Genomic DNA, 21,319 nt, shown 5'->3' on the forward strand with positions numbered 1-21,319 from the left:
AGAGTGTCAGAACTGACTCCTGCCAGCATCCAGCCAGGATAACAGGGAGCAAGAAAAATGGTGCCCAAGCAGCATTTCTATTCCTGGAGAAAGTTCCGATTGATCCCTTACCTCCAGCACATCCTAAAATTCGTCAGTAAACCTTCATGTATAACCCAGGTGATTTTTCCAACTGCCACCTCTGTGTTGGGTCTTGAACCAGGTGATATAATGTGCTGGCCCTTTAAGAGTGGAGTCTCAATTTCCCTAGAGCCCTCTGCCTCTTCTGGAGTTAAACTCCACTAATATTCAAAGGCAAACACTGTGGGAGCTCATCTTCTTGGTGCAGATTCTCAGGGTTGGGGGTGTTCAATATGGGGCTTGATCCCCTCACTTCCCAGGGAGGATATTCTATGCCTGGGATATCCCCTCAGCTTGTGGGTCACTGTGCCAGGGATTTGACTGTGTTTCCTCTCCTCCTACTATTCCCAACATGGCTCTTCTTTATTCTATAGCTGTGGAAGAGCTGTTCTGCTAGTTTTCAGGTCATTTTCAGAGTGAGCTACTTTATATGTAGTTTTAGCCTTGATGTGTCCATGGGAGGAAGTGAGCTCAAGATCCTCCTACTCTACTATCCTCCCCCTTCCTTATTATAAAATATTTTTTAATTGAGGCATGACATATGAAAATTAGTGTTTTATATTATACACTCAGAGCTTGCAAAAAAAAAAAAAAACCTACGATTTACATAGTGCAATTTCATTTTGAAGATGTACATGCAAGTCTGGTCTCTCAGATACCTTCACCATCCAATCCTTTAAATGACCCAAAATGTAAAGTCCTTTACTGTACACACAGACGACTTTCAATATGAAAATGAACACAGTATCATTCCTCATCCCCTTTATAAACAAAAAGGACTTTCAAAGAATATCAACATCTTAGAAGTTTGCTTAGTTTTAAGGTTTTGTTTTTTGGATTTTTAAAAATCAAGATGGAGAAATTACAGAAATCTCTCTTCCCAAACGTTTTGCTAAAGTATAAGATTCACTCAGAAAAGTGTATAAATAATGAGAATACAGATTAATAAATTTTCTCAAATGTAACTCATCCCAATAACAAGCATTGGGGTTAAACAAAATGGGACAAAACAGAACAGAACATTGTCAGCAACCAAATACCTCCTTTTTATATACCCTTTCTAGTCCTTACGCCATACAGATAATCACCATCCTGACTTCTATCACCTCTGATGAGTTTCAACTATATTTAAATGGAACCACACAGTGTATATATTCTTTTGAGACTAACTTTTCAGGCTCAACATATATTTGTGAGATTTATTCTGTTGCATGAAGCAGTAGTTTGTTCTCTGACAATGCTCTAGAGAATTCCATTGTATAAGCAAACAATTCTATTCATTCTACTGCTGATGAACATATGGGTAGTTTCTGATTTTTAAGCTATTTCAAATGGGGCTATTATGAACATTTTTGTACAGGTTTTTTGGTGAGCCTATTTACGCATTCTGTTGGCACATAAATAAGTCTGGAATTGCTGGGTCATGAAGCATTGTTTGGCATAATTAGATATTGTCAAATAGTGCTCCAAAATAGTTATAAAATTAATACTTATAATCGGCAATATATAAAAATTCCTTTTGTTCTAGATTCTTTTCAACATTTCGTATTTTCTATTTTCCTTATTTTAGATACTCTGAGGCGACGGAATCCCATTTTGGTTTAAATTTGTGTTTCCCTGATAACTAAAATAACTGAGTATCTTTCTGTACTCTGAATGGCCACCTGGTTTGGTTTTTTTTTTGTAAAATGGGAATTCAAGTCTTACTTTTTTCTCATTGATGTGTAGGAGTTTGTTATATATAATGAATGGATAATAAAATTTTAAAATTTCTCTTTTCAAACAAAACAAATGAATAAGCAAGTGAAAAGCAGAATCAGACTATAAATACAGGGAACGAACTGACGGTTACCAGAGCTGAGGGGAGAAGAGAGTATGGGAAAAATGGGTGAAGGAGAGTGGGAGATGCAGGCTTCCAGTTTGGAATGAATAAGTCACAGAAATAAAAGATATAGTAGGGAATATAGTCAATGATACTGTTATAGGTTGTATGGTGACAGACGGTAGTTACACTGTGGTGAGCATAGTATCACACACAGAGAAGTTGAATCACTATGTTGTATACCTGAAACTAAAATATTGTATGTCAACTATACTCAAATAAAAAAATAATAAAATAAAATTTTCTCTTTTCAGATTGCCAGAGAAAAATATAACATAAGCAACACCTGGATTAAACCTGAAGAACCTCAAAACAGTTTCTATTCTCCTGTAACCTGGGATTGACAGGAGAAAAGAGAAATAAAAAGTCTATCTTTAAATATTTAATTCAAGAACTAAACAAAATGAAAATGGGTTTATAATTTCTGACACTGGAAGAAACCTAGTAGGAAACTGTCATAAATTACTGTACTATGTAGCAATAAAATAGTCATACCCTTGAAGTTCACTATTTTTTGCTAATTAAAATTTCATTGTCAAATACATTTTGCAGTTTGCTCACAGCAACATATGTTTCTGAAAATAAAACAACAACTAGTAAATAATTGGTTGGGTTTTCCTTTAAAAGGACCAGAAAAAAGCCTGGGTTCTGATTTTTTTTTTTTTTAAAGATTTTATTTATTTATTTGACACAGAGAGAGAGGGGGAGAGCATAAGTAGGCAGAGTGGCAGGCAGAGGGAGAGGGAGAAGCAGACTCTTGCTGAGCAGGGAGCCTGACGTGGGGCTCTATCCCAGGACCCTGAGATCATGACCTGAGCCGAAGGCAGTCACTTAACTGATCAAGCCACCCAGGTACCCCTGGGCTCCGATTTTAAATACCTTTCCATTTAAAAACAAAATTGGGGCACCTGGGTGGCTCAGTCAGTTAAGTGTCCAACTCTTGATTTCAGCTCAGGTCATGATCTTAGGGTTGTGAAACTGAGCCCCATGTCGGGGTCTGCACTGGGTGTGGAGTCTGCTTAGGATTCCTCCCTCTCTCTTCTTTTGCCCCTCCCCCTACTTGTACTCTCTCTCTCCAAAGTAAAAAATAAACAAATAACATCTTAAAAAAAATAAAAACAGAACACCCACCCTACCCCACCCACAAAAAACAAAACAAAACCTGAAATAAAGTCCTGTCAGCATGGGTTTACCTAAACAGTTCTACTGAGGCACAAGGGACAAACAAATCTAGGTCCATTAGGCTGCTGCTTTTCTCTTTACAATAAATTCCCTTTGCATAGCACATTTTGGTTTTGTATTGGCTAAAAAGTGTTTCTAAAGGAAATTTGTTTTCATTCCTGTTATGACAGCATGTCATGTTTGACACCATGTTTTTAGTTTTGTTAATAAAAATGGATGACACCAAGTCCAAACAACAACAACAAAAAAACTACTTTTTGAAAATTTACCTTTAAAGGTTGATCATCAATAAATTTAAATACTGAGTGCTGCATTTGTAAGGGAAGGAAATGAATAAAAATAAAATTACTAAAAATGTATTTCAAAGTTTTAGCAATATATAACTATAAATAAAATATAACTATGTAAATATTTACAATCAAAATAATGGTACTGGTGAAATAGAGTGACATTTATTGTTTCAGGAAACTACTGTGCTATTTCACTGAACTTCATTCAAGTGGAGAAAAAATGCTTCAAGGAAAATCTTATGGTATATGTAAGCAAATTCCACAGAAGATAAAATAAAGACTTTAATTCATTAAATATCTTCTTAAATTTCAGCTGTGTAATGGTGACTCACAAAAATCAAACCAACTCGGGCACCTGGGTGGCTCAGTTGGTTAAGCGACTGTCTTTGGCTCAGGTCATGATCCTGGAGTCACAGGATAGAGTTCTGCATCGGGCTCCCAGCTTCATAGAGAGTCTGCTTCTCCCTCTCACCTTCTCCCCTCTCATGCTCTCTCTCTCTCTCTCAAATATATAAATAAAATCTTAAAAAAAAAAATCAGACCAAGTACTATGTGATGCTATTCCTCTAACCACATGCAGAAAACAATCTATTACCTTTTCTTTGATGATTATTTCTCAAACTTTGAGAAAATGCTAATAAGAAATATTGTATAATCATACTGGGCTAGCTCCAAGAAATGAGCTCTTTAAAACAAGCTCTTGGTATACAAGCAATGATTATCATTCCCTGTTAAGAGACTTATCATATCTTGTCCTGTTCTCTGACTGAACAAACACATATCTTTCTATATATTCACGCAGTCTTATTGTTTTTTTCTGGCTCTTCTTGTACTCACTTTGACACATCATTCCTTTTCTTAAAAAGTGGGGGAGGATAAATTATTTTATATTGTATGCGTTTCTGGAAAAAGGAATTATTTAAGTAGAGACCCAAACATCTTATTTTCTCCTGTCTGACCCAACAGATGAGAAATCAAATCAACTATATACCACCCATTTGAAGTATAATTTAACAAAAAAGTTTCAAACCAGAATATTAAAAAGTAGAAGAATATCCAGTTTTTCTAGTCTTCATATTAACTAAGGTATTGTCTGTAAATCGTTAACTATGTAACAGTGCTGTTAAAAAATTTTTCAAAGGCACTCCATAGTCTTTGGAATTAGATGCAAGACACCAGAGTTAGCAACCTGTCCAACAGGTTGGCTGTCCTATGTGACACCTGATCCTTGAATGACACTTGCTAGATCCTGGCAGCTTAAGTTCCTTACGCTGGAAAGCCTGACATAAGAAAGAGCAAGCAGAACCAGATAGCTTTTTCTTCAAAGAATAGCACTGCACATAAATAACTTTCCAACTCGCTGCTTCAGCAATTCATTTATTCCCCAAATACTGTAAACCTGAGAATGACAGAAATATGGAGTCTCCAGAGAGTCAAATTATTGATAAGAACTCCTCACTGGCTCCTTCTTTAGTGTTTAACTTTGTAATGGTAAAGGCTGAGTAGGGGCATGGAGGACACCAGAAAAGATAAAGACCATCTGAATTTTAATGACTGATTCAGTAAGTTTCTCCTACTTGTCAAGTATGTACAAAGAAAGTATTATCACTGGCAATGCTTAAGGCTTCCAAACACAAGCTGAGATCATACCCATAATTAAATGTGGAATCTGGTAGACTGAATCCCAATAAGCACTTAAAAAAAAAAAAAAAAGAAGGGGGGAAGGAGAAGAAAGAGGAGGATGGGGGACGGGGGAGGAGGAAAAGAAGAGGAAGAAGAAGGAGAAGAAGAAGAAGGGGAGGAAGAGGAGGGAGAAGAAAAGGAAGAAGAAGAAAAAGAAAAGACAACTATAAGAAGTCATATTGCTGAGTCATGACTTTTTTTTTTTAAGATTTTATTTATTTATTTGACAGACAGAGACCACAAGTAGGCAGAGAGGCAAGTGATGGGGGTGGGGGAAGCAGGTTCCCTGCTGAGCAGAGAGCCTGATGCGGGGCTTGATCCCAGGACCCTGAGATCATGACCTGAGCTGAAGACAGAGGCTTAACCCACTGAGCCACCCAGGTGCCCCATGACTCATTTTTTAAAAAATAATTGTTCACTAGTAAACAACAGAACATAATCATTTTTTCTCCTCTCTTCACTAAGAACTAGATATTTGAAGGAAGTTTATGCAACTCAAGTATAAGAAGCTGTTGAAATTTATTTCACAACAATCACCTACTCCTTTACTAAAATCTGGTATACAAGGAACTAAAAACAGGAACCGACACGAACAACCATTAGAGAGCATGAAAGAACAGAAGAGAACAGAAAGAACAAAGCCAGACTGTAACACTTTTTTTCACTAGAGGCCAGTGAAGGTCAAGAATGAAGCAGAAGGGGAAATACATCCATCTTGTACACATAAAAGGATTCCCAGAGTTCTGAGTGAATAATCAGGTAACTTTTACAAGTAAAGAATTACTTTGACAACTCAGAACATTTTAGATGTCCAGCCTCAAGCCCTTGCTCTTGGTCTGTGTTTTATCTTTGCTTTTGTTTGAAAAGATTTCATTCTTACGGTTTTAATGGGATACAAAACACAAAATTATATCTAAGAGGTAGAAAGAAACTGAAGCAAAAAAGGAGAAATAGCAACTCCTTTGAAAGAGACAAAAGTTTTAATCAACTATACAGCCAACCTTTTATTAGACAAATGCCACTGTTATATTGAGAGCTCTTTACCTTTTTTTTTTTTTTTAAAGATTTTATTTATTTATTTGACAGAGAGATCACAAGTAGGCATAGAGGCAGGCAGAGAGAGAGAGAGGAGGAAGCAGGCTCCCTGCTGAGCAGAGAGCCCGATGCGGGACTCGATCCCAGGACCCTGAGATCATGACCTGAGCCGAAGACAGCGGCTTAACCCACTGAGCCACCCAGGCGCCCTTGAGCTCTTTACCTTTTTTGAAAATTTAGTATAAAAACTGTATGTCTAAGGAGAGAGAGAGTATATATATTTCATGAAAAAACATTTTAAAGAAATTAATATCAAGGAAAAACCAAGAAGATAGAAAAGGGGTCTGCCTCAAGAAAACACTGGTCAAAGAGAATTCTTTCATATCCACATGAGAGTTTCTTTTCTTATACCACTCATTTCACTCCGCCCCTTCTATTCCCATTTAAATATTGTCTTCAGTCACACAATTGCTTATTATTGCTTTGCTTGAACACAGCATAAACCTGCATAATCTTATAACTGTGTTCTGGAGAGGAAAAGTAATATGTGTTTCCTTCTAATACTTTCTCTCTCTAAGGCATGGTAGTGAGTTTCATAAGGGTTAGTTTGGTTAATAAAATAGCTTCTTTCAAGTTAAGTTAGTAATATATCAGCACTACATTAATGACCAATGACTGTTTCTGATGTAGAGAAATACAAGCCAAATGTCCATCCTAGTATCTATCTGTCTCTCTATCCACCTATCACACACACACATAACATTACACAAACACATACACACACACACACACACACACCATGGCAGTCCCTCACATGCTCCATGAAGGATAAAAGACAAGAGAAAGATCTAAGCTGTGTGTATTACAACATGAATACTGCTAACTGGATAAGAGCATTATGTCCTCATTCTCACAGTCATCAAGTCCTCTTATAAACAGTGTGCATGGATTCTGCACGAAGACAAACAGTCTCTTGTTTCCTGCTGGGTGGAGAATGCACTTTGTAATTTGGTTTCCGATAGCCAAGAGCAGTAATGAAACTATTCCTTACAACTTACTGCTCATCCCACACAGACTTGTAAATCACCACACAGGCTCTGTCGAAAACTGGAATGAGCAGGTCAAGCTTTAACACAAAAGGGCCACGTCCCTTCACTGCTTATAGCCACATCGAGCTAACTTGTTCCCAGGAGCTGTAAAGAGCCATGACAGATCCTTTTGACAGTGGCTATCTCTACTATTTAGCTCCCTAGAATAGTGTGGCCTCTCTCAACCCCACAATGGTCTGCACGAAAATGGAAAAGGCAGCAACCTTTTTTAGGGACTAAATGAAAATGTATGAAGACAGATGTCCTCTGTCTGTGGTGGCTCTTGAGCTCCTCCACTGAAGTTATTCTCTCACACAATTTGAGAGGGAGTAACAGAGGACCCTTATGAATGGAGGAGAAACAGAGCTGGACCTTGGATAAGGAAGCAAGTGGTCCAAACGGATGGATAATTTTAAAACGTTCTCTCACATTGAAAAATAAACACAGAGAAGGCACTGAATATGGGATGATTTTTTGCTACCCGTAAATAGATACAAATCACAAAATTAGAGAAAGCTGACTAAAAATATACAGAAGATTGCTAAGTCCTAAAGTCTTCAAGAGAAATTAAAGTCAATTTGAAAGAATTTTAATTTCATATACAAATATTCAGAATATGCCACAGCTATGTAATTGTTTATATAAAAGCAGAATGCAAACTATAGGCATTTTCCTTAATTGAAAGCCATTTTTTCTTTCTGATACTTAGTTATATATTTTTGGTTTTGATCAAGAGTGCAGTATTAATATAGATTTGATAACATCCAGTCACCAGTATCTCTTTCCCATAAGATTTTAATCTAGGTTTATAATGCATTTGATCTATTTATGTCATAACTCATGCTACATGAGGCCAACAGATACGGTATAGAGAAAACATAAACCCTAAAAGTATCTGGTACCATGAAAACAACAGTAAACTGAAAATGAGGACATGTAGATTTTCATTTTAATTCTGTTTCTGTGTGATCTTGAGCAAGCCCTAGATCCCCTAGTCCTCAAAGTTCTCATTGAAAATGGACAGACTGGCCTATAGATGATCTCTAAAATCTCGTTCAGATTTCATTTTCAAGGAGCTAATTGGTTAAAGTCCCTAACTTGTCATCTATTGGCAAAGGATATTAAAAGTCTACCTTGGGCAGAAAAAACAGGCCAAGTTCTCATCTGAATGCAGTACTGTTGTGTACAGATCCAACCTGTTGAACTTTCCGAATGACACAGATTTATTTATGTGCTTCTAAGACTCAAGCAAGGGTATTAAATTCTTATTGATGGTCAATATATTTTGTCTCCCTAAAAGAGAAATGAGGTGTATCCATTCCCAGTCATCGTAATATTTCATAGAGAATTTTGGGGAAGATCCAGAATAAGAATCCACTTCAAATTATTAAAAGAACAAGTAAATGCTGCATTGTTAATATTTTGCTATGATCGTTGCTCTTTTAATGTATCTGGCCCTTCTTAGGCTGGATTTTTGTACTGGAATGCTGAGAGCTTCCACACAATATTCCTGTGAACTGACAGGAACAAAAACAAACCTACTTCTTTAAAGCCAATAATCACAAAGGTTAGCAGTCACTGTAGTTGTGTAATAAAAATAAACCTCCACATTCCCTTTAAGTATATACAAACGTAATTTCAGACTCAGACAGACTCGAGGAACTCTTACCTGGGGTCTGCATTCTGCGAAGTTTCTGGGTGTTGCTAACATGATCCTTCTGGCATGCCAGTCAGAAACTCAAAACACTCGTATACCATCCTCGCCCGAGCTCGCTCTGGCTGGCGCTCACGCTCTCTCTTTTTTGCTCTCGCTCTGTGCCTCAGACAGTTTGGAATGCAGAAAAGCCAGAGCCAACGCCAGTCAACGCAAGCCTTTTTTTCTTTTCCCCAGTTCTTTTGCTACAGAGCATTAAACAATAGGCACCCTTCCTTCCTCACTGCACCTCTCCAGCACAGCACTGGATGCAGGCAACTTACTTTAGGGGAAGCAATGGATTTACCAAGCTAGAAAATTCATTTCTTTCTGTCCCAAGAGGCAGTAGGATGGATGTGTGCATCTCTGCATTTTAAGAGGAGACTTCTTTTTTTCCTTAAAAGCAGTGTATTTCAAAATCTGTCATATTTTAGAAAAAGGAAAAATAATACAAATTTCAGAGATTATTTTTGAATGTTATTATACTGAATCAAACATAAACTTTTTGAAGTACAAAAATCAGGTGAATATCTTACAACTAGTGTGGTCTTTAAAGAAGTATATATCTGCTAATATACCTATTAATATATTAAATTCACTCCATAGATCACTTTATTACAATAGGATATTTCAAATTGGGAAAAGAAAAATTTTACATCCCCAAATCCTTCATTCAGCACTTAAGCTAGAACTTCATTTTAAAAATAAAGAAAAAAATTAATTTTATAAACTGGCTCTTAATTCTTACGTCAACTAGATATGATGAAATTCTAGATAATATCACAGTTCTGTTATCATTTCAACTTGCTTTAAAATCAGACATATTTCTAGGGAAATCAGACATATTTCCAGGGTTCTCCCCTTACATTCCAAGAAAGGAAGACAAGTTAACGACGTAATCTTCATTACTGGTATGATGACCGGGCACATTATGCGGCAGCTCAGTTGCTGAGGTAGCATGTCACGATTGATCAATTAAAAAATTCAGTTTGAACCACTGAGCAGATCCCACCTGCCACTCCAGACAGAGGAACAGGACAGGCAAGAGAAGAACATAAGATCAAGCTTTTATCTACCATTTAACAAACAGCTCATGGGAAGACATATACTCTATCTAGCTATATTTATGTATATATTTTATATGTAATCTATCTCTCACACACTATCTAGATATACATACATACACATAGATATGCACATATACATATACATAAGGGGTGTGTGTGTGTGTGTGTGTGTGAACATATGTATAGTCTTTTTTTCCTTTTTTCTCCCTTTAAAGTCTCCTTAAACACCATCTGATTTGATTTTGATTATCTAGTCTCACCTTCCTTGAAAATCATTAATGTTTTAACATTGCACTTTCCTCTGCCTTTACTTTTGGTTTCTTATTTCTACTTCAAAAGAACTACTCCTTTAAACCCTAATGCTACTCAGGTAAGAAACACAGAGAAAGAAAGGCAGAAACAAAACTTGTACAGAGGGGCACCTGGGTGGCTCAGTGGGTTGAAGCCTCTGCTTTTGGCTCAGGTCATGATCCCAGGGTCCTGGGATCAAGCCCCACATTGGGCTCTCTGTAGCCTGCTTCCCTCCTCTTTCTCTGTCTACTTGAGAGCTCTCTCTGTCAAATAAATAAATAAAATCTTTAAAAAAAAAAAAAAACTTATACAGAAAGGAACAAACTATGGGTCTAACTAGGAGGACTTTCAGACCACAGATCCCACCTTGCCCTATACGAAACAACAACCAACAACCACTATGCTCTTCTCCCCAAAGGTAACACAGCTTTATCAGTACTAAATGTCATTTATAATCGACCTTATAATTGTGCAAAGCACACTGAAATTATTTTTACTTGTTATTTTACTTGTTATTTCTAAGAAATAGATCATGATTCTCATAATTCAACCCAAGAGTTAGAACTTTATTTTTACTTGTTATTTTACTTATTTCTAAGAAATAGATCATGATTCTCATAATTCAACCCAAGAGTTAGAACTAAGGACAGTGAGTCTAAGTTATAAGGCAGAGATTTTAGGTCAAGAACAGCAAGCGAGTCCTTGGAAATGGCTTTCTGCAAGGGCTCCCTGCTGTAACAGACAATGGTTCCCTAGTTCTTCCCACACAAGTGACTGTCCATTTGCTGAATATACTGCAGTGCTGTAGGTCTCACACTATGCTATTGAGCTACGCTACTGTTCTGATGAGAAAACGGAGTAACAGCAATCTTTTCCCAAATGACAGAAAAGGTTCACATATACAATTTTCTCAAGTGTGAGTTTTTCTTCTTAAATATATTTTAAAATGTTAGAATCTGTTACTGTTAATTAACCTTAAAGAAGCCTAGAATGGTTCCAAACTCAGATCAAAAATGACATTTTCAGAAGGTTATATATATGAAGGTTAATTATAACAATGGTTTACTGTGCTCTGCAAAAAGCACTGTTACCTATTTGGAGTTCTGATACCTGATTAAATCTGAGAACCACTTTTAACAACAGGAAAGAGTTTTTCTTAAACCCAAATATGATGTTGCTCTGTTATTCAAAACTCTTCAAAGAGGCTTATATGCCATATTTTATTTTTACACTAAATCTTTTTTTGCAATCTTTTATGCATTACTATTTTTAATTCCCTGTTTTATGCCTTCCAGCCTTGGTGCTGCTGCTTTTGTCTGGAAGTCCCTTCGTTACCTGGTCCACTCTAGTTTCTCCTTCAAAACCCAGATTTAAAATTATTTTCTTTACCTTATTTCCTACCAGAGTTGATCACATTCACCTCTGCACTCATTTTTATACCCTGTACTATTTTTTCTCTTCAGAGCCCTCACCATTACCTTACATTATATCACTTAGTGGTGTTTAATGTCCTTTTCCCCATCAGAATGTGAGGTAGATGAGGGTGGGGGCAGTGGGGAAACAAAGTGGGGCGTGGAGCGGAGGCTTTGTCTTATTTTCAGTTTATCCACAGAGTTTTGAACGATGTCTGGCATCAGCAGATACTTAGTAAATGATAGACAGATGGAGAGATGGATAAAAGAATATATTTAACTTATCAAACCTTTCCTAAGTATCGAGTTAGGAATACTTTGGGGTATCTTGAGGACAGGGAGCACAGCACATGTATTTTCTGATGCCAGAGTCCAGCGCTGTATATGTCACACGTGGTGAAGCAAGAACGTAAAGGAATACATCTCAGGCTTATATTGTTTCAAGTAACTAATTGAAGGCAAAAGAATTATACACCAAGGGAAGGTAGTTATTTCATCATTTACCCAATTAGGACCTACCTGGACCGGGTGGAATCCCAATCCGAGAAAGCCTGTTGGGAGTCATTTCCCCCTTCTATGAAACCACATCCATGTGTTATGCTACTGTGGAAGGGAAATGCAGCTTCTAAAGTAGAGACTGAAGAGTAATAAAATCTTAATCTCCTACAACACTACCGAGTTCTCCAAGAGGCTAGAGAAGCATGAGTAAGTAAATATTTCACCCTTTAGCCTCTGCTCAAGTTAGACACTGGCTCAAATTCATGTCCATGAAGGAGATTTGAGCTGATATATTGGATCTCACAACTAGAGCACTCAATTCAGTATCCAGTATGTTCATTTTGGATATATCAGGCCACTTAAGCCATTTTATGTCTGCAAACAATTGCTATGTTATAATTATTTGGTTTCACCATTTCTTCTCTGTACAGAGAATTGGGTAGGGTTGTCTTAATTAATCCATCTTATGTAACCATGATCCAACATCATATTTAATAAATAGTGTGTTAGGTTGAACTACATGAAAATGTCATTTTTCGTTAGCCAGTAATAAACAAATATCAGCAATGATCAAAAGAATATTTAAAAAGATTCAAAGACTGAATGAAGTGTTGGATTAGGTGATTTTCAAGATCTCTTCCAGTTTTAGAATTCTATCATATTATAATTCAAACATAAATGAGAGAATCACTCATTTTCAATGCTTGGTCACCTTGACAAACTGTGGTCCTTCCATTACACACTAACACAGCACTGTGTTCTTGTCCTTGCTTGAACTTATCACAACTACAGTTCAGTTGTTCATATGCTGGACGTCTAGCTGTTCCCGTCTTGGTGCCTACAAACCCCACGGCGGCAGGGACCATAGCTGCTTTGTTCACTGATATATCAGTGCAAAGTATGGCATCAGAGTAAATATTTCATAAATATTTGTTGAATAAACAAATAAATGGACTCTTGAAGACTATATCTATGTGAGTTTTCAAATTCAGTATCAACAAATACTGTTTTCTTTTTTTTAAAGACTGTATTTATTCATTCATGAGGGACAGAGAAAGGTGGGGCAGAGGTAGAGGGAAAAGCAGGCTCTCCGCTGAGCAGACTCAGTCCCAGGACCCTGGGATCATGACCTGAGCAGAAGGCAGATGCTTAACCAAGTGAGCCCCCAGGTGCCCAATAATGCTTTTTTTCTAAAAGGCTAGGATAATATTTTTCCAGTTATGAATCGACTAAGTAGTACACTTTTAAAATTTTAATGAATAAAGATAGCATATTTTCCCCCTACCCCTTACAAAAGGAATTATGAAATTCTGACTTTGGTACAGTTATAGAAGTCAGTGTGAGAACCATTTAGATACCCTAACTGCATAATTTTCCACAAATGCCTGATATTCTAAAAATCAACACAAAAAATAAGCTAACTGCATATAATTAAAAGTGACAAGCACATCAGTTTTACTTCTTACCAAACAAATTAACAAATAAATAAATTTAAAAACCCTATTAATACCTATCTTCTCCTCTTCCAAGCACAAACAAATCTCAGTAGCAGGTAGGCTGAGGTATACACCAGCCTGCCTATGTGCTTCCCCTTTTGAACAAGTGATCAGAAACACAGCTGCTTCTAACCATAAACACAATTTCTATTAAGGTCTCCCTATAAACCAGATTGGCATCATGATACTGTGGTCTTCCCATGGCATTCTTTTTAGAGTTCATATTAGAAAAGGATATCATTGTCTATAATTAGAATAACAAAGACTAAAGTCATCCATTTTTTCAGAAATGCTTCTGAAGTTCTCATTTTTTAAGTTTATTTGTATATGATGGGACAACAACAAGCACATATATATATACACTTCTGATTTATAAAAAAAAGCATTAAAAAGACTTGAAGATCTGTTCATCGTAGGGTCTAGCTAAGTACTTATAAGTGTTTAGAAAAGGCACATGCCAAGAAATGACAATTATGAAAGCCAAGCAATAGTTCCCAAAGTTCTGGCTAAGCAATTACTTTGCTCTTCCAGCTACAAGAATTTAGTACACGGCATTTCCTTACCTGAAATGGCAACTGGCAGAGAGGAAGCATTACAGGGAGTAGGAAAAATCAAAGATCAGTCAACTCCCAATACTCAGGTGTTCATATGAAAAGGACCATATTTCAAAGAAAAATAAGCCAAACTTAAGTGGAAAAATACAAGCAAATCTTTTCCTAGTTCTATTTCATTATGTGAGAAAGATTGTGCTACAGGTACAAAAGCAACACTTCTATTTCTATGGAGAAACATCAGAAAGAAACAACAAAAAGCAACTAAAAGCATTCGTGAATAGGGCTGGATATTAATGGATAATATCTCTGAATGTGCTCAGAGAGCCAAGGACAAGCCCGTGATATTGTCTCTCTTCATTTAAAAAGAGAGCTTCAATTGCACTTTAATAAAGCCTTCAAAAATTCATTTTCCTCAGTGGCTTCAAAACCTATAGGCAATTATCTGTTAGGTTTGATGACTTCCTCTCAAACTACTCTGCTGTCACAACTGAGGCACTTCTGGTCCACCTTTCCCATACGCTGCACATGCTGTCACCATAAAATAAGTGATTAGGCATTTATTTTTACCTTAGTTTTAAAGAAAATTCACAACTATGGGCTACTATTTCCATAAAATCCACTTGGAAAAAGCATAGATGTTGCAGCACAGTCATCTTTAGCATCCCCCAACACAACAGCACACAAACACATATACACATGCTACACAATTCAAAATACTACTGCATACCTCAGTTTCATTCAATTTCATTTTCACTCAATTTCCATTATTCTCTTACAACTAACTAAAGCAAGCTAAAATCTAGTAGAACTCCAAGAGATAAGTCATGAAACATCCAAAAAAAAAAGGAGGGGGGGATTAGAAAGTTCTAACAGCAGTTTCCTAGGAAAAAGAGTTCTAAAGCAGACAACCTAAGAAGTAAATGCTGTTGTTTTGTCCATGTTACATAAGGGGAAATGGAAACACAGACAGGTTTGAGTGACTATCGTGCCCAAGGTCATGAAGTTGTTAGTAGAGCCAGAATCCATATTTCAGTTGGCTCTGGAGTGCTTGCTCTTAACCACTATGGTATACTAAATTAAACTACTTTTCCAAACTTACCCTAAGCGAGATTTGGGGGTTATTATCTTTCCTCTTCACAGTTTTCTGTATTTTTCCAAAATTTTCTATATTATTATTAATTTTGCAAAAGAGCTTATGTATTACTCTAGATTAATCACCAGCTGTGGCTCTTTTCTTCACTATGTATGAATCCAGATATCATGAAACATATGTCTATTAGAACAATAGAACTGAATTTCATTCCACTTATGCTGTTTCATTTCAGCAACTGGACACAGCTCTATTCCCCACAATCTTAGAAGAGCTTCTGACTTGAGAATGATAATTTTGAGTGATCATCTGTGAATATTTTCTGAACATCTGGGCCCTAGGCTGTGGGGGATAGAAGAGAGAAGAGAGCACTGAGGAAAGGGAAAGAGAGATACTCTCAGTCACTTGGCCCCAGATCGTGTGTTCTCAGGAAAAATCCAATCAATCTTGAAATCCAAGAGAATGAGGGGCCCTTTTTCTCACTTCTATGGTTATTCTTTTTTCCTTATTACAAAAAAAAAAAAAAAAGTTCTGTAAGAAATGAATTAGATACTCTTCCAGAAAGGGCGTATCAAATAGAGTAAAAGGCGCCAGAATTATCGTACGTAATATGTAATCAGATCATGATCAATTCCAAAACAGTGATCCTACAAAAATCCACAAAGCAGTTCAGCAACACAAACACTGCATGCAAGAATTCACCATTTGTTTTGAAACAAGCCAAATTTTTCTGTCTATCATAAGGGATAACATATTTTCTCTTGGCAATAAAATATGATATCTAAATTTATTACTGTTGAAGCTAAAGACAAAAAAAAATCACTACCAATAAAAACCTTGGAAATCCTCTACGAGATTTGTTTCAGTGACAGCAGCAATGAATTCCAATAAAAACAAAGAACTTAGGTTTCAGCACATTAAAGAATCAGGCGTATGTGGCCATGTTATTCTTTAACCTACTTTCAATAGAGGTTACTATTAACAGATAAATTTGACGCAGGATACAGTAAATTTAGAGAGCAAATGGCTTTGGTTTTTGAACTAATTTAAAATCAATGTATTTAACCTGCTGGTGTTAAAATATCATATTGACAGGCTATAACAATAAGTGAAAAATTGCTATATTTTACAGAAACCTAATCTTTGAATGATATTTTATGGGTGACAAAAATTGAGATATAAAAAAGAGATTAATATATTTGCTAAGGAAACAGACATTGGTGACTAAGGGCAGAACCACACTCTCACTATTACATCTCTCAGGAGACCATCACAGAGAAATAAGAACGGGGATAGCTACGCATGGGAATTGGGAGACATCCCTTTACCCCTCATGTCAGGAAATAAATACAAGTTTCCATGTCACTGGCAAAAGAAATTGAACCACAATATTGATTTTAAAAATATGGTATTTTCCTTACAGAAGTTCTAGGCTTGAATTTATAAAACTTCATTATTATAGACCACCCTTTATTCTGTAACATCAGTTGTTGCAGAATTAATATTATCCCCTATAAACCTTCAAAATTTCGTATACAACTTTTATGATGCACATTTTAAATTCTACAACACGCCCATACATGTAAACATGAAATTTAAAAGAATATGATGAATTGGGGAATGATGAAAATATATTTTACTTTCTTATTCAGTGTTTAATTGTACTCGATATTCACTGAGTACTGTTAGTGCCAAACATGCTTGTTTGGTTGGTTTTCGTAAATAAGTTCTTTAAATGCTGCGTGAAGTTTCACAGAGAGAATTCATTCATCACTGGCTGCTCCTTCGGCCAGCACCTGACTGCCACCCTGAGACTTCCCTTCACCAGTATTCTGGGGATTCTCTTTTGTCTTCTTCTCACCTTTCTCAATTTACCCCTTCCACTACTTGACAGATAATTCAGCCTGGAATACAATTTCGGGTTAGAAATAACATGCACTTGGAAGTTTATGGGATTCATACCCTTATAAGAGAGACCCCAGAGAACCCCCTGAGCCATCTCCCTGCTGGGTGAGGACACGAGAAGTCGGTGGTCTGCAACCCACAAGAGAGCCCTGAGCAGATACCACGCCTTGGACCTGCCAGCCTCCAGAACTGTGAAAAATAAATGCTTGCTGTTTAGGCCAGCCAGTCCATGGTAGGCTGCTACAGCAGCCCAAACCAAGACAAGTCCTATACCTGAAGGTATTAGGTAGGCATAGATACAACAGAGCAGTTTTAAATTTATTGCTAATCCTTGGAAAAGCTTATGAAAATAAAAGTGTAATTCTGATTTTAACTGAAGCAACACATTTAGTTGTAAAAGCTCATCTTTCACCTATAACCCTATGTTATATCACTGACATCAAGCCTTATTAGAGGAGGCCAAATTTTCTCCTCACTCACAGTGTACCTGCAGTTGCTTTTTTGGGAGGCTTATCTAGAACTTTTTAGCTTGTGGTGGACTCCAAGGTTATTTTTATCTAATTGTTATGTGCACGGCCAATGATATTCTCATGTTTTAAATACACTTTTCTGTCTCCATTTCCTTTCAGTCACAGTCAATGAATTACTTCAATGGCTTTCTCCCCAGTTCATCGGGCTTCTAATACATACATCTAAATACTTCTCTACAATTCCTACTTTTGAAAATTAATTATAAAAAGATTTGTTTAAATATGGTTTTGACTCTTTGATGGCACTACTCTGATTAAAGTAAGAAGGAAAAAATCAAAAGGCCTTTAAGGGAAAAAATGAACTGAGATTAATAATCGTTCTTTATTACCAGCTCTCTTTCTTTCTAATTCAGTCTTTTACTTCCTTCCTATCTTACGAATGCAACTTCTTTTTACTCTTTTTTACCTTGAATTTTTCCTGTTACCCTCTACTCTCTAGAGTTAGAAAAAATATGTCAAACACAGACAAAATACAAATTTTTTATAAGCAGATAGAAAAAAATGAAATAGATGGAAATTTCCTGTTGTACTACGTGAAATATCAATTAAAATGGGGGAAGAGTTAACATTCAAATTTCTGAAGAGGAAAGACAATGGGCTGTAGATTTCAGAGAAAAGTAAGTAATCAAATCAATTCAGTAAACACAACACCTTAATGAGAAACCCGGGGGCTTCTCTTGTTAAGTGTGGTTACTGTAGAAATCAGATAACAGGTGGGTGTCAGGGTCTTAACAAAACATTCTTCATCCCTGGAGGCAGCTCCAGTCTGTTTTGGACACAAACCCAATGAGATTTTCCACCAATCTGATTCATAAATCCTTCTGTTTGAAATATAAACTAAAATGGCTTTGGTAAACAGCTTAGTCAATCCTGGACTACCAAAAATGGGGGGGGGGCGCGAGAAGGTAAGAAGAGGGCACAAGTGAGAGACCAACAGAAGTAAGCAATGTTTAGTTAATTTTGCTCAAAGTATCTGAATCATATATTTTTCTTTTGGAAAAGGTTCCATGGCAGCCAAGGGCCTGGATTAAATCCCCCAAATAAATCTCGAGATGTATTATAAACAACTCCATCCCCATCTTTCTACCTCTATTATGGAAGAGAATGATGAATTATGACTACACTTTAGAAGAAAGGAATTTGCCCAATTGTGTAAGCAAAAGTAGAAAAAAACAAACGAGGAAAGTCATGAGATACAGAAGCAGGATGTTTCCTAACATGTCGCACGTCAAATTTCTTTATTGGGTTGACTTAAACCCATCCAAGCAAACTGAGAAATATAATGCCTACTTTATTACGTCACTGGTTCCATGATTTTGTAAGAATCAGGGAGAAGTGAGGTTTGTCTCAAATCAAAATTTATGTTGTTTGTCCTGCATTCTTCTTTCAAATCATAATAAAAATCTCATTTGATAAGGAAGCTGAGGCACAGTTAATAATGACGGGAAATGGAATCCGAATCCAGGTTGGGGCAACATCAAAGCTTGTGCCGTTTCCAGTGCCCCACAAGTGCCTCTGATAAAGGCAGTCCTTCCAGAAAGAACAGAGAGTTCTACTCACAAGAATGAATTTTCTTTCTTAAAGTAATTAACCCTCTGTCTGTGAATTAGCTGCTAAATCTGCTCGTGATTTTGATATGCTTATTAATCACTTAAAAACCAAACTCCAACAACAGCACACGTACATGCTATCAAGCTCAAATGTGGCGAAAGAAAAGGTCATTTTCTTTCATTAAAGGAATTAATTTTCTATTACCGTTCTGTATAGAAACATGAACATCTCAAACACAAGCTGTGTACTACTAATAAAACCTTAAAAAGAAGCACAGATACCTTGTGCACTAGTAAAACCAATGATGTCAACAAGCGGCACAGAGGAAGAGTTTACATCAGACATTAGCAAACAGGCACCCCGGGATGCTGTGACCTGCTAGCTCGGACCTTGCAGTTACCAGCGTCGCACTCACCAGAACCAAGTTGCAGCCGCAACTGTTTAGAGTTCTTGTTGCGTGCTCGCTTCGGCAGCACATATACTAGAGTTCTTGCTGCACAATGGTATTTAGTAAGTCTCTAAGTGAATTAATAAAATATTTCTCTGGAGTGGATGTGGTTATCCCTACAGGAAAAAGAAGAACTTTCCACATCTAAAATGAAGCAGCAGCAGTCCTGTTGGCTAAGAGGTTCCAAGCTAGTAAAGAAGATACGTACCAACAATTTGCTACAAACATCAAGGACATACATTCAGTATTAGAGGGACAAAAAGAGTGGTTGATTTCTCAGATGGAAATAAATGCTGGTGAATTCTGATTAGTGGAATGAAGAAAAAGACTGCCAAAGCCCAGGACACATGGGATTATCATACATGCCCCCAACACTGAGGAAATACTAAAAAGTAATTTTCCCAATATTGGCGGGGGGGGAGAAATAATATCTTAACATAAGGTTAACTTTAGACAGTAATCCAGATTCATAAAGTGGTTGTTTGAAATACAATAGCTATGCGACAACCCTAGTTCATATTTTATTTATTTAGTTTTTGTATAGGTCACTGGCAAATCTGTAATCTGAAGTGGGAAGCTGGGACCATGTTAAGAGCTGGAAGAGGATTATTTTGTTAGCCTAATATGACTTATTAGGCTCATCACTAATACTACTTGGAAAACTGTGAAATGAAACAAAATAAAATTACTTATAAGTAATTTTTCTTACTAATGGTCTCTGAATTCTCATTATCCAATGTTACAAGAAACATAATAAAAAAATAATCCTAACTAAGGTAAAAAACTGCATTCTCCAACCTTATATGAGGAAAAGGTTTCTACAGGAAATCTATACAGAATTAATTCTTCTGTATTTTACTATCGTGGTCTTTGGGTTTTGAATTTGTGAGAAGAAATATAAACAAAAATGATACATTAAATCATAAGTACAGCATTTATGATCCCCAGAATACCTGTTCCCCAGCATTATTTCAGTTAGGTCTTATTTAACGTAGAGGTAAAGAGAAGAAAATATCCTTTCTAATATTCCTGAAGAATCCAGTAGAGTTCCTTTTATAATCTATTACATTATAATCATCTAACATAAAAATGTCAAAAGAGTTTCTAGTCTTCTTTAGTCAGAGTCAATATCTCTTCTTTACTGCAGATAAATAAAAACTAAGCTGTTTTAATGGTCAACTAAATGTCCTGCTACAAATTTGTGACTGGAGAGTGAGATGAAACCCAGCTAATTTTAAAGCAGTGTATTTTAGTAATGCCACACTCACTGGCTGGTATCAATATAACATACCTTTCCAGTTAATTGTCTAAGATTGGAATTCATTGTTTTCCCTGTGTTTGAAATTCAACTTAAAGAACTGAACTGTTCCTTTCAGGATAGGTAGGTTTCTTCTTTCCCTTTTTCTCTTTCTTCATCTTTATTAAAGATATGAGTATTTCTATCATTGTTACTACTTATGAATACTAACCCATTCACTTGATTAAAAGTTAAAAGGTTAGGGGC

General features: G+C 36.5%; 1 protein-coding gene across 9 annotated transcripts in view; it reads right to left on the minus strand.

The window, feature by feature from the left end:
• The window catches only part of RASAL2 (RAS protein activator like 2), a gene marked incomplete at its 5' end in the record, with an annotated part of 358,965 nt that overhangs the window by 137,488 nt on the left and 200,158 nt on the right, over positions 1-21,319 (minus strand). The window contains one exon of one of the 9 annotated variants that reach the window (XM_082704129.1): positions 8,950-9,187. The exons of the other annotated variants lie outside the window; for them this stretch is intronic. Coding sequence (XP_082560255.1) covers positions 8,950-8,962 — 13 coding nt within the window. Of the gene's footprint in view, positions 1-8,949; positions 9,188-21,319 lie in introns of those variants that run through there. 9 annotated transcript variants of the gene reach the window in all.

This window comes from Mustela nivalis (assembly GCF_964662115.1).
Source record: "Mustela nivalis genome assembly, chromosome: 16".
Taxonomy (NCBI): Eukaryota; Metazoa; Chordata; class Mammalia; order Carnivora; family Mustelidae; genus Mustela; species Mustela nivalis.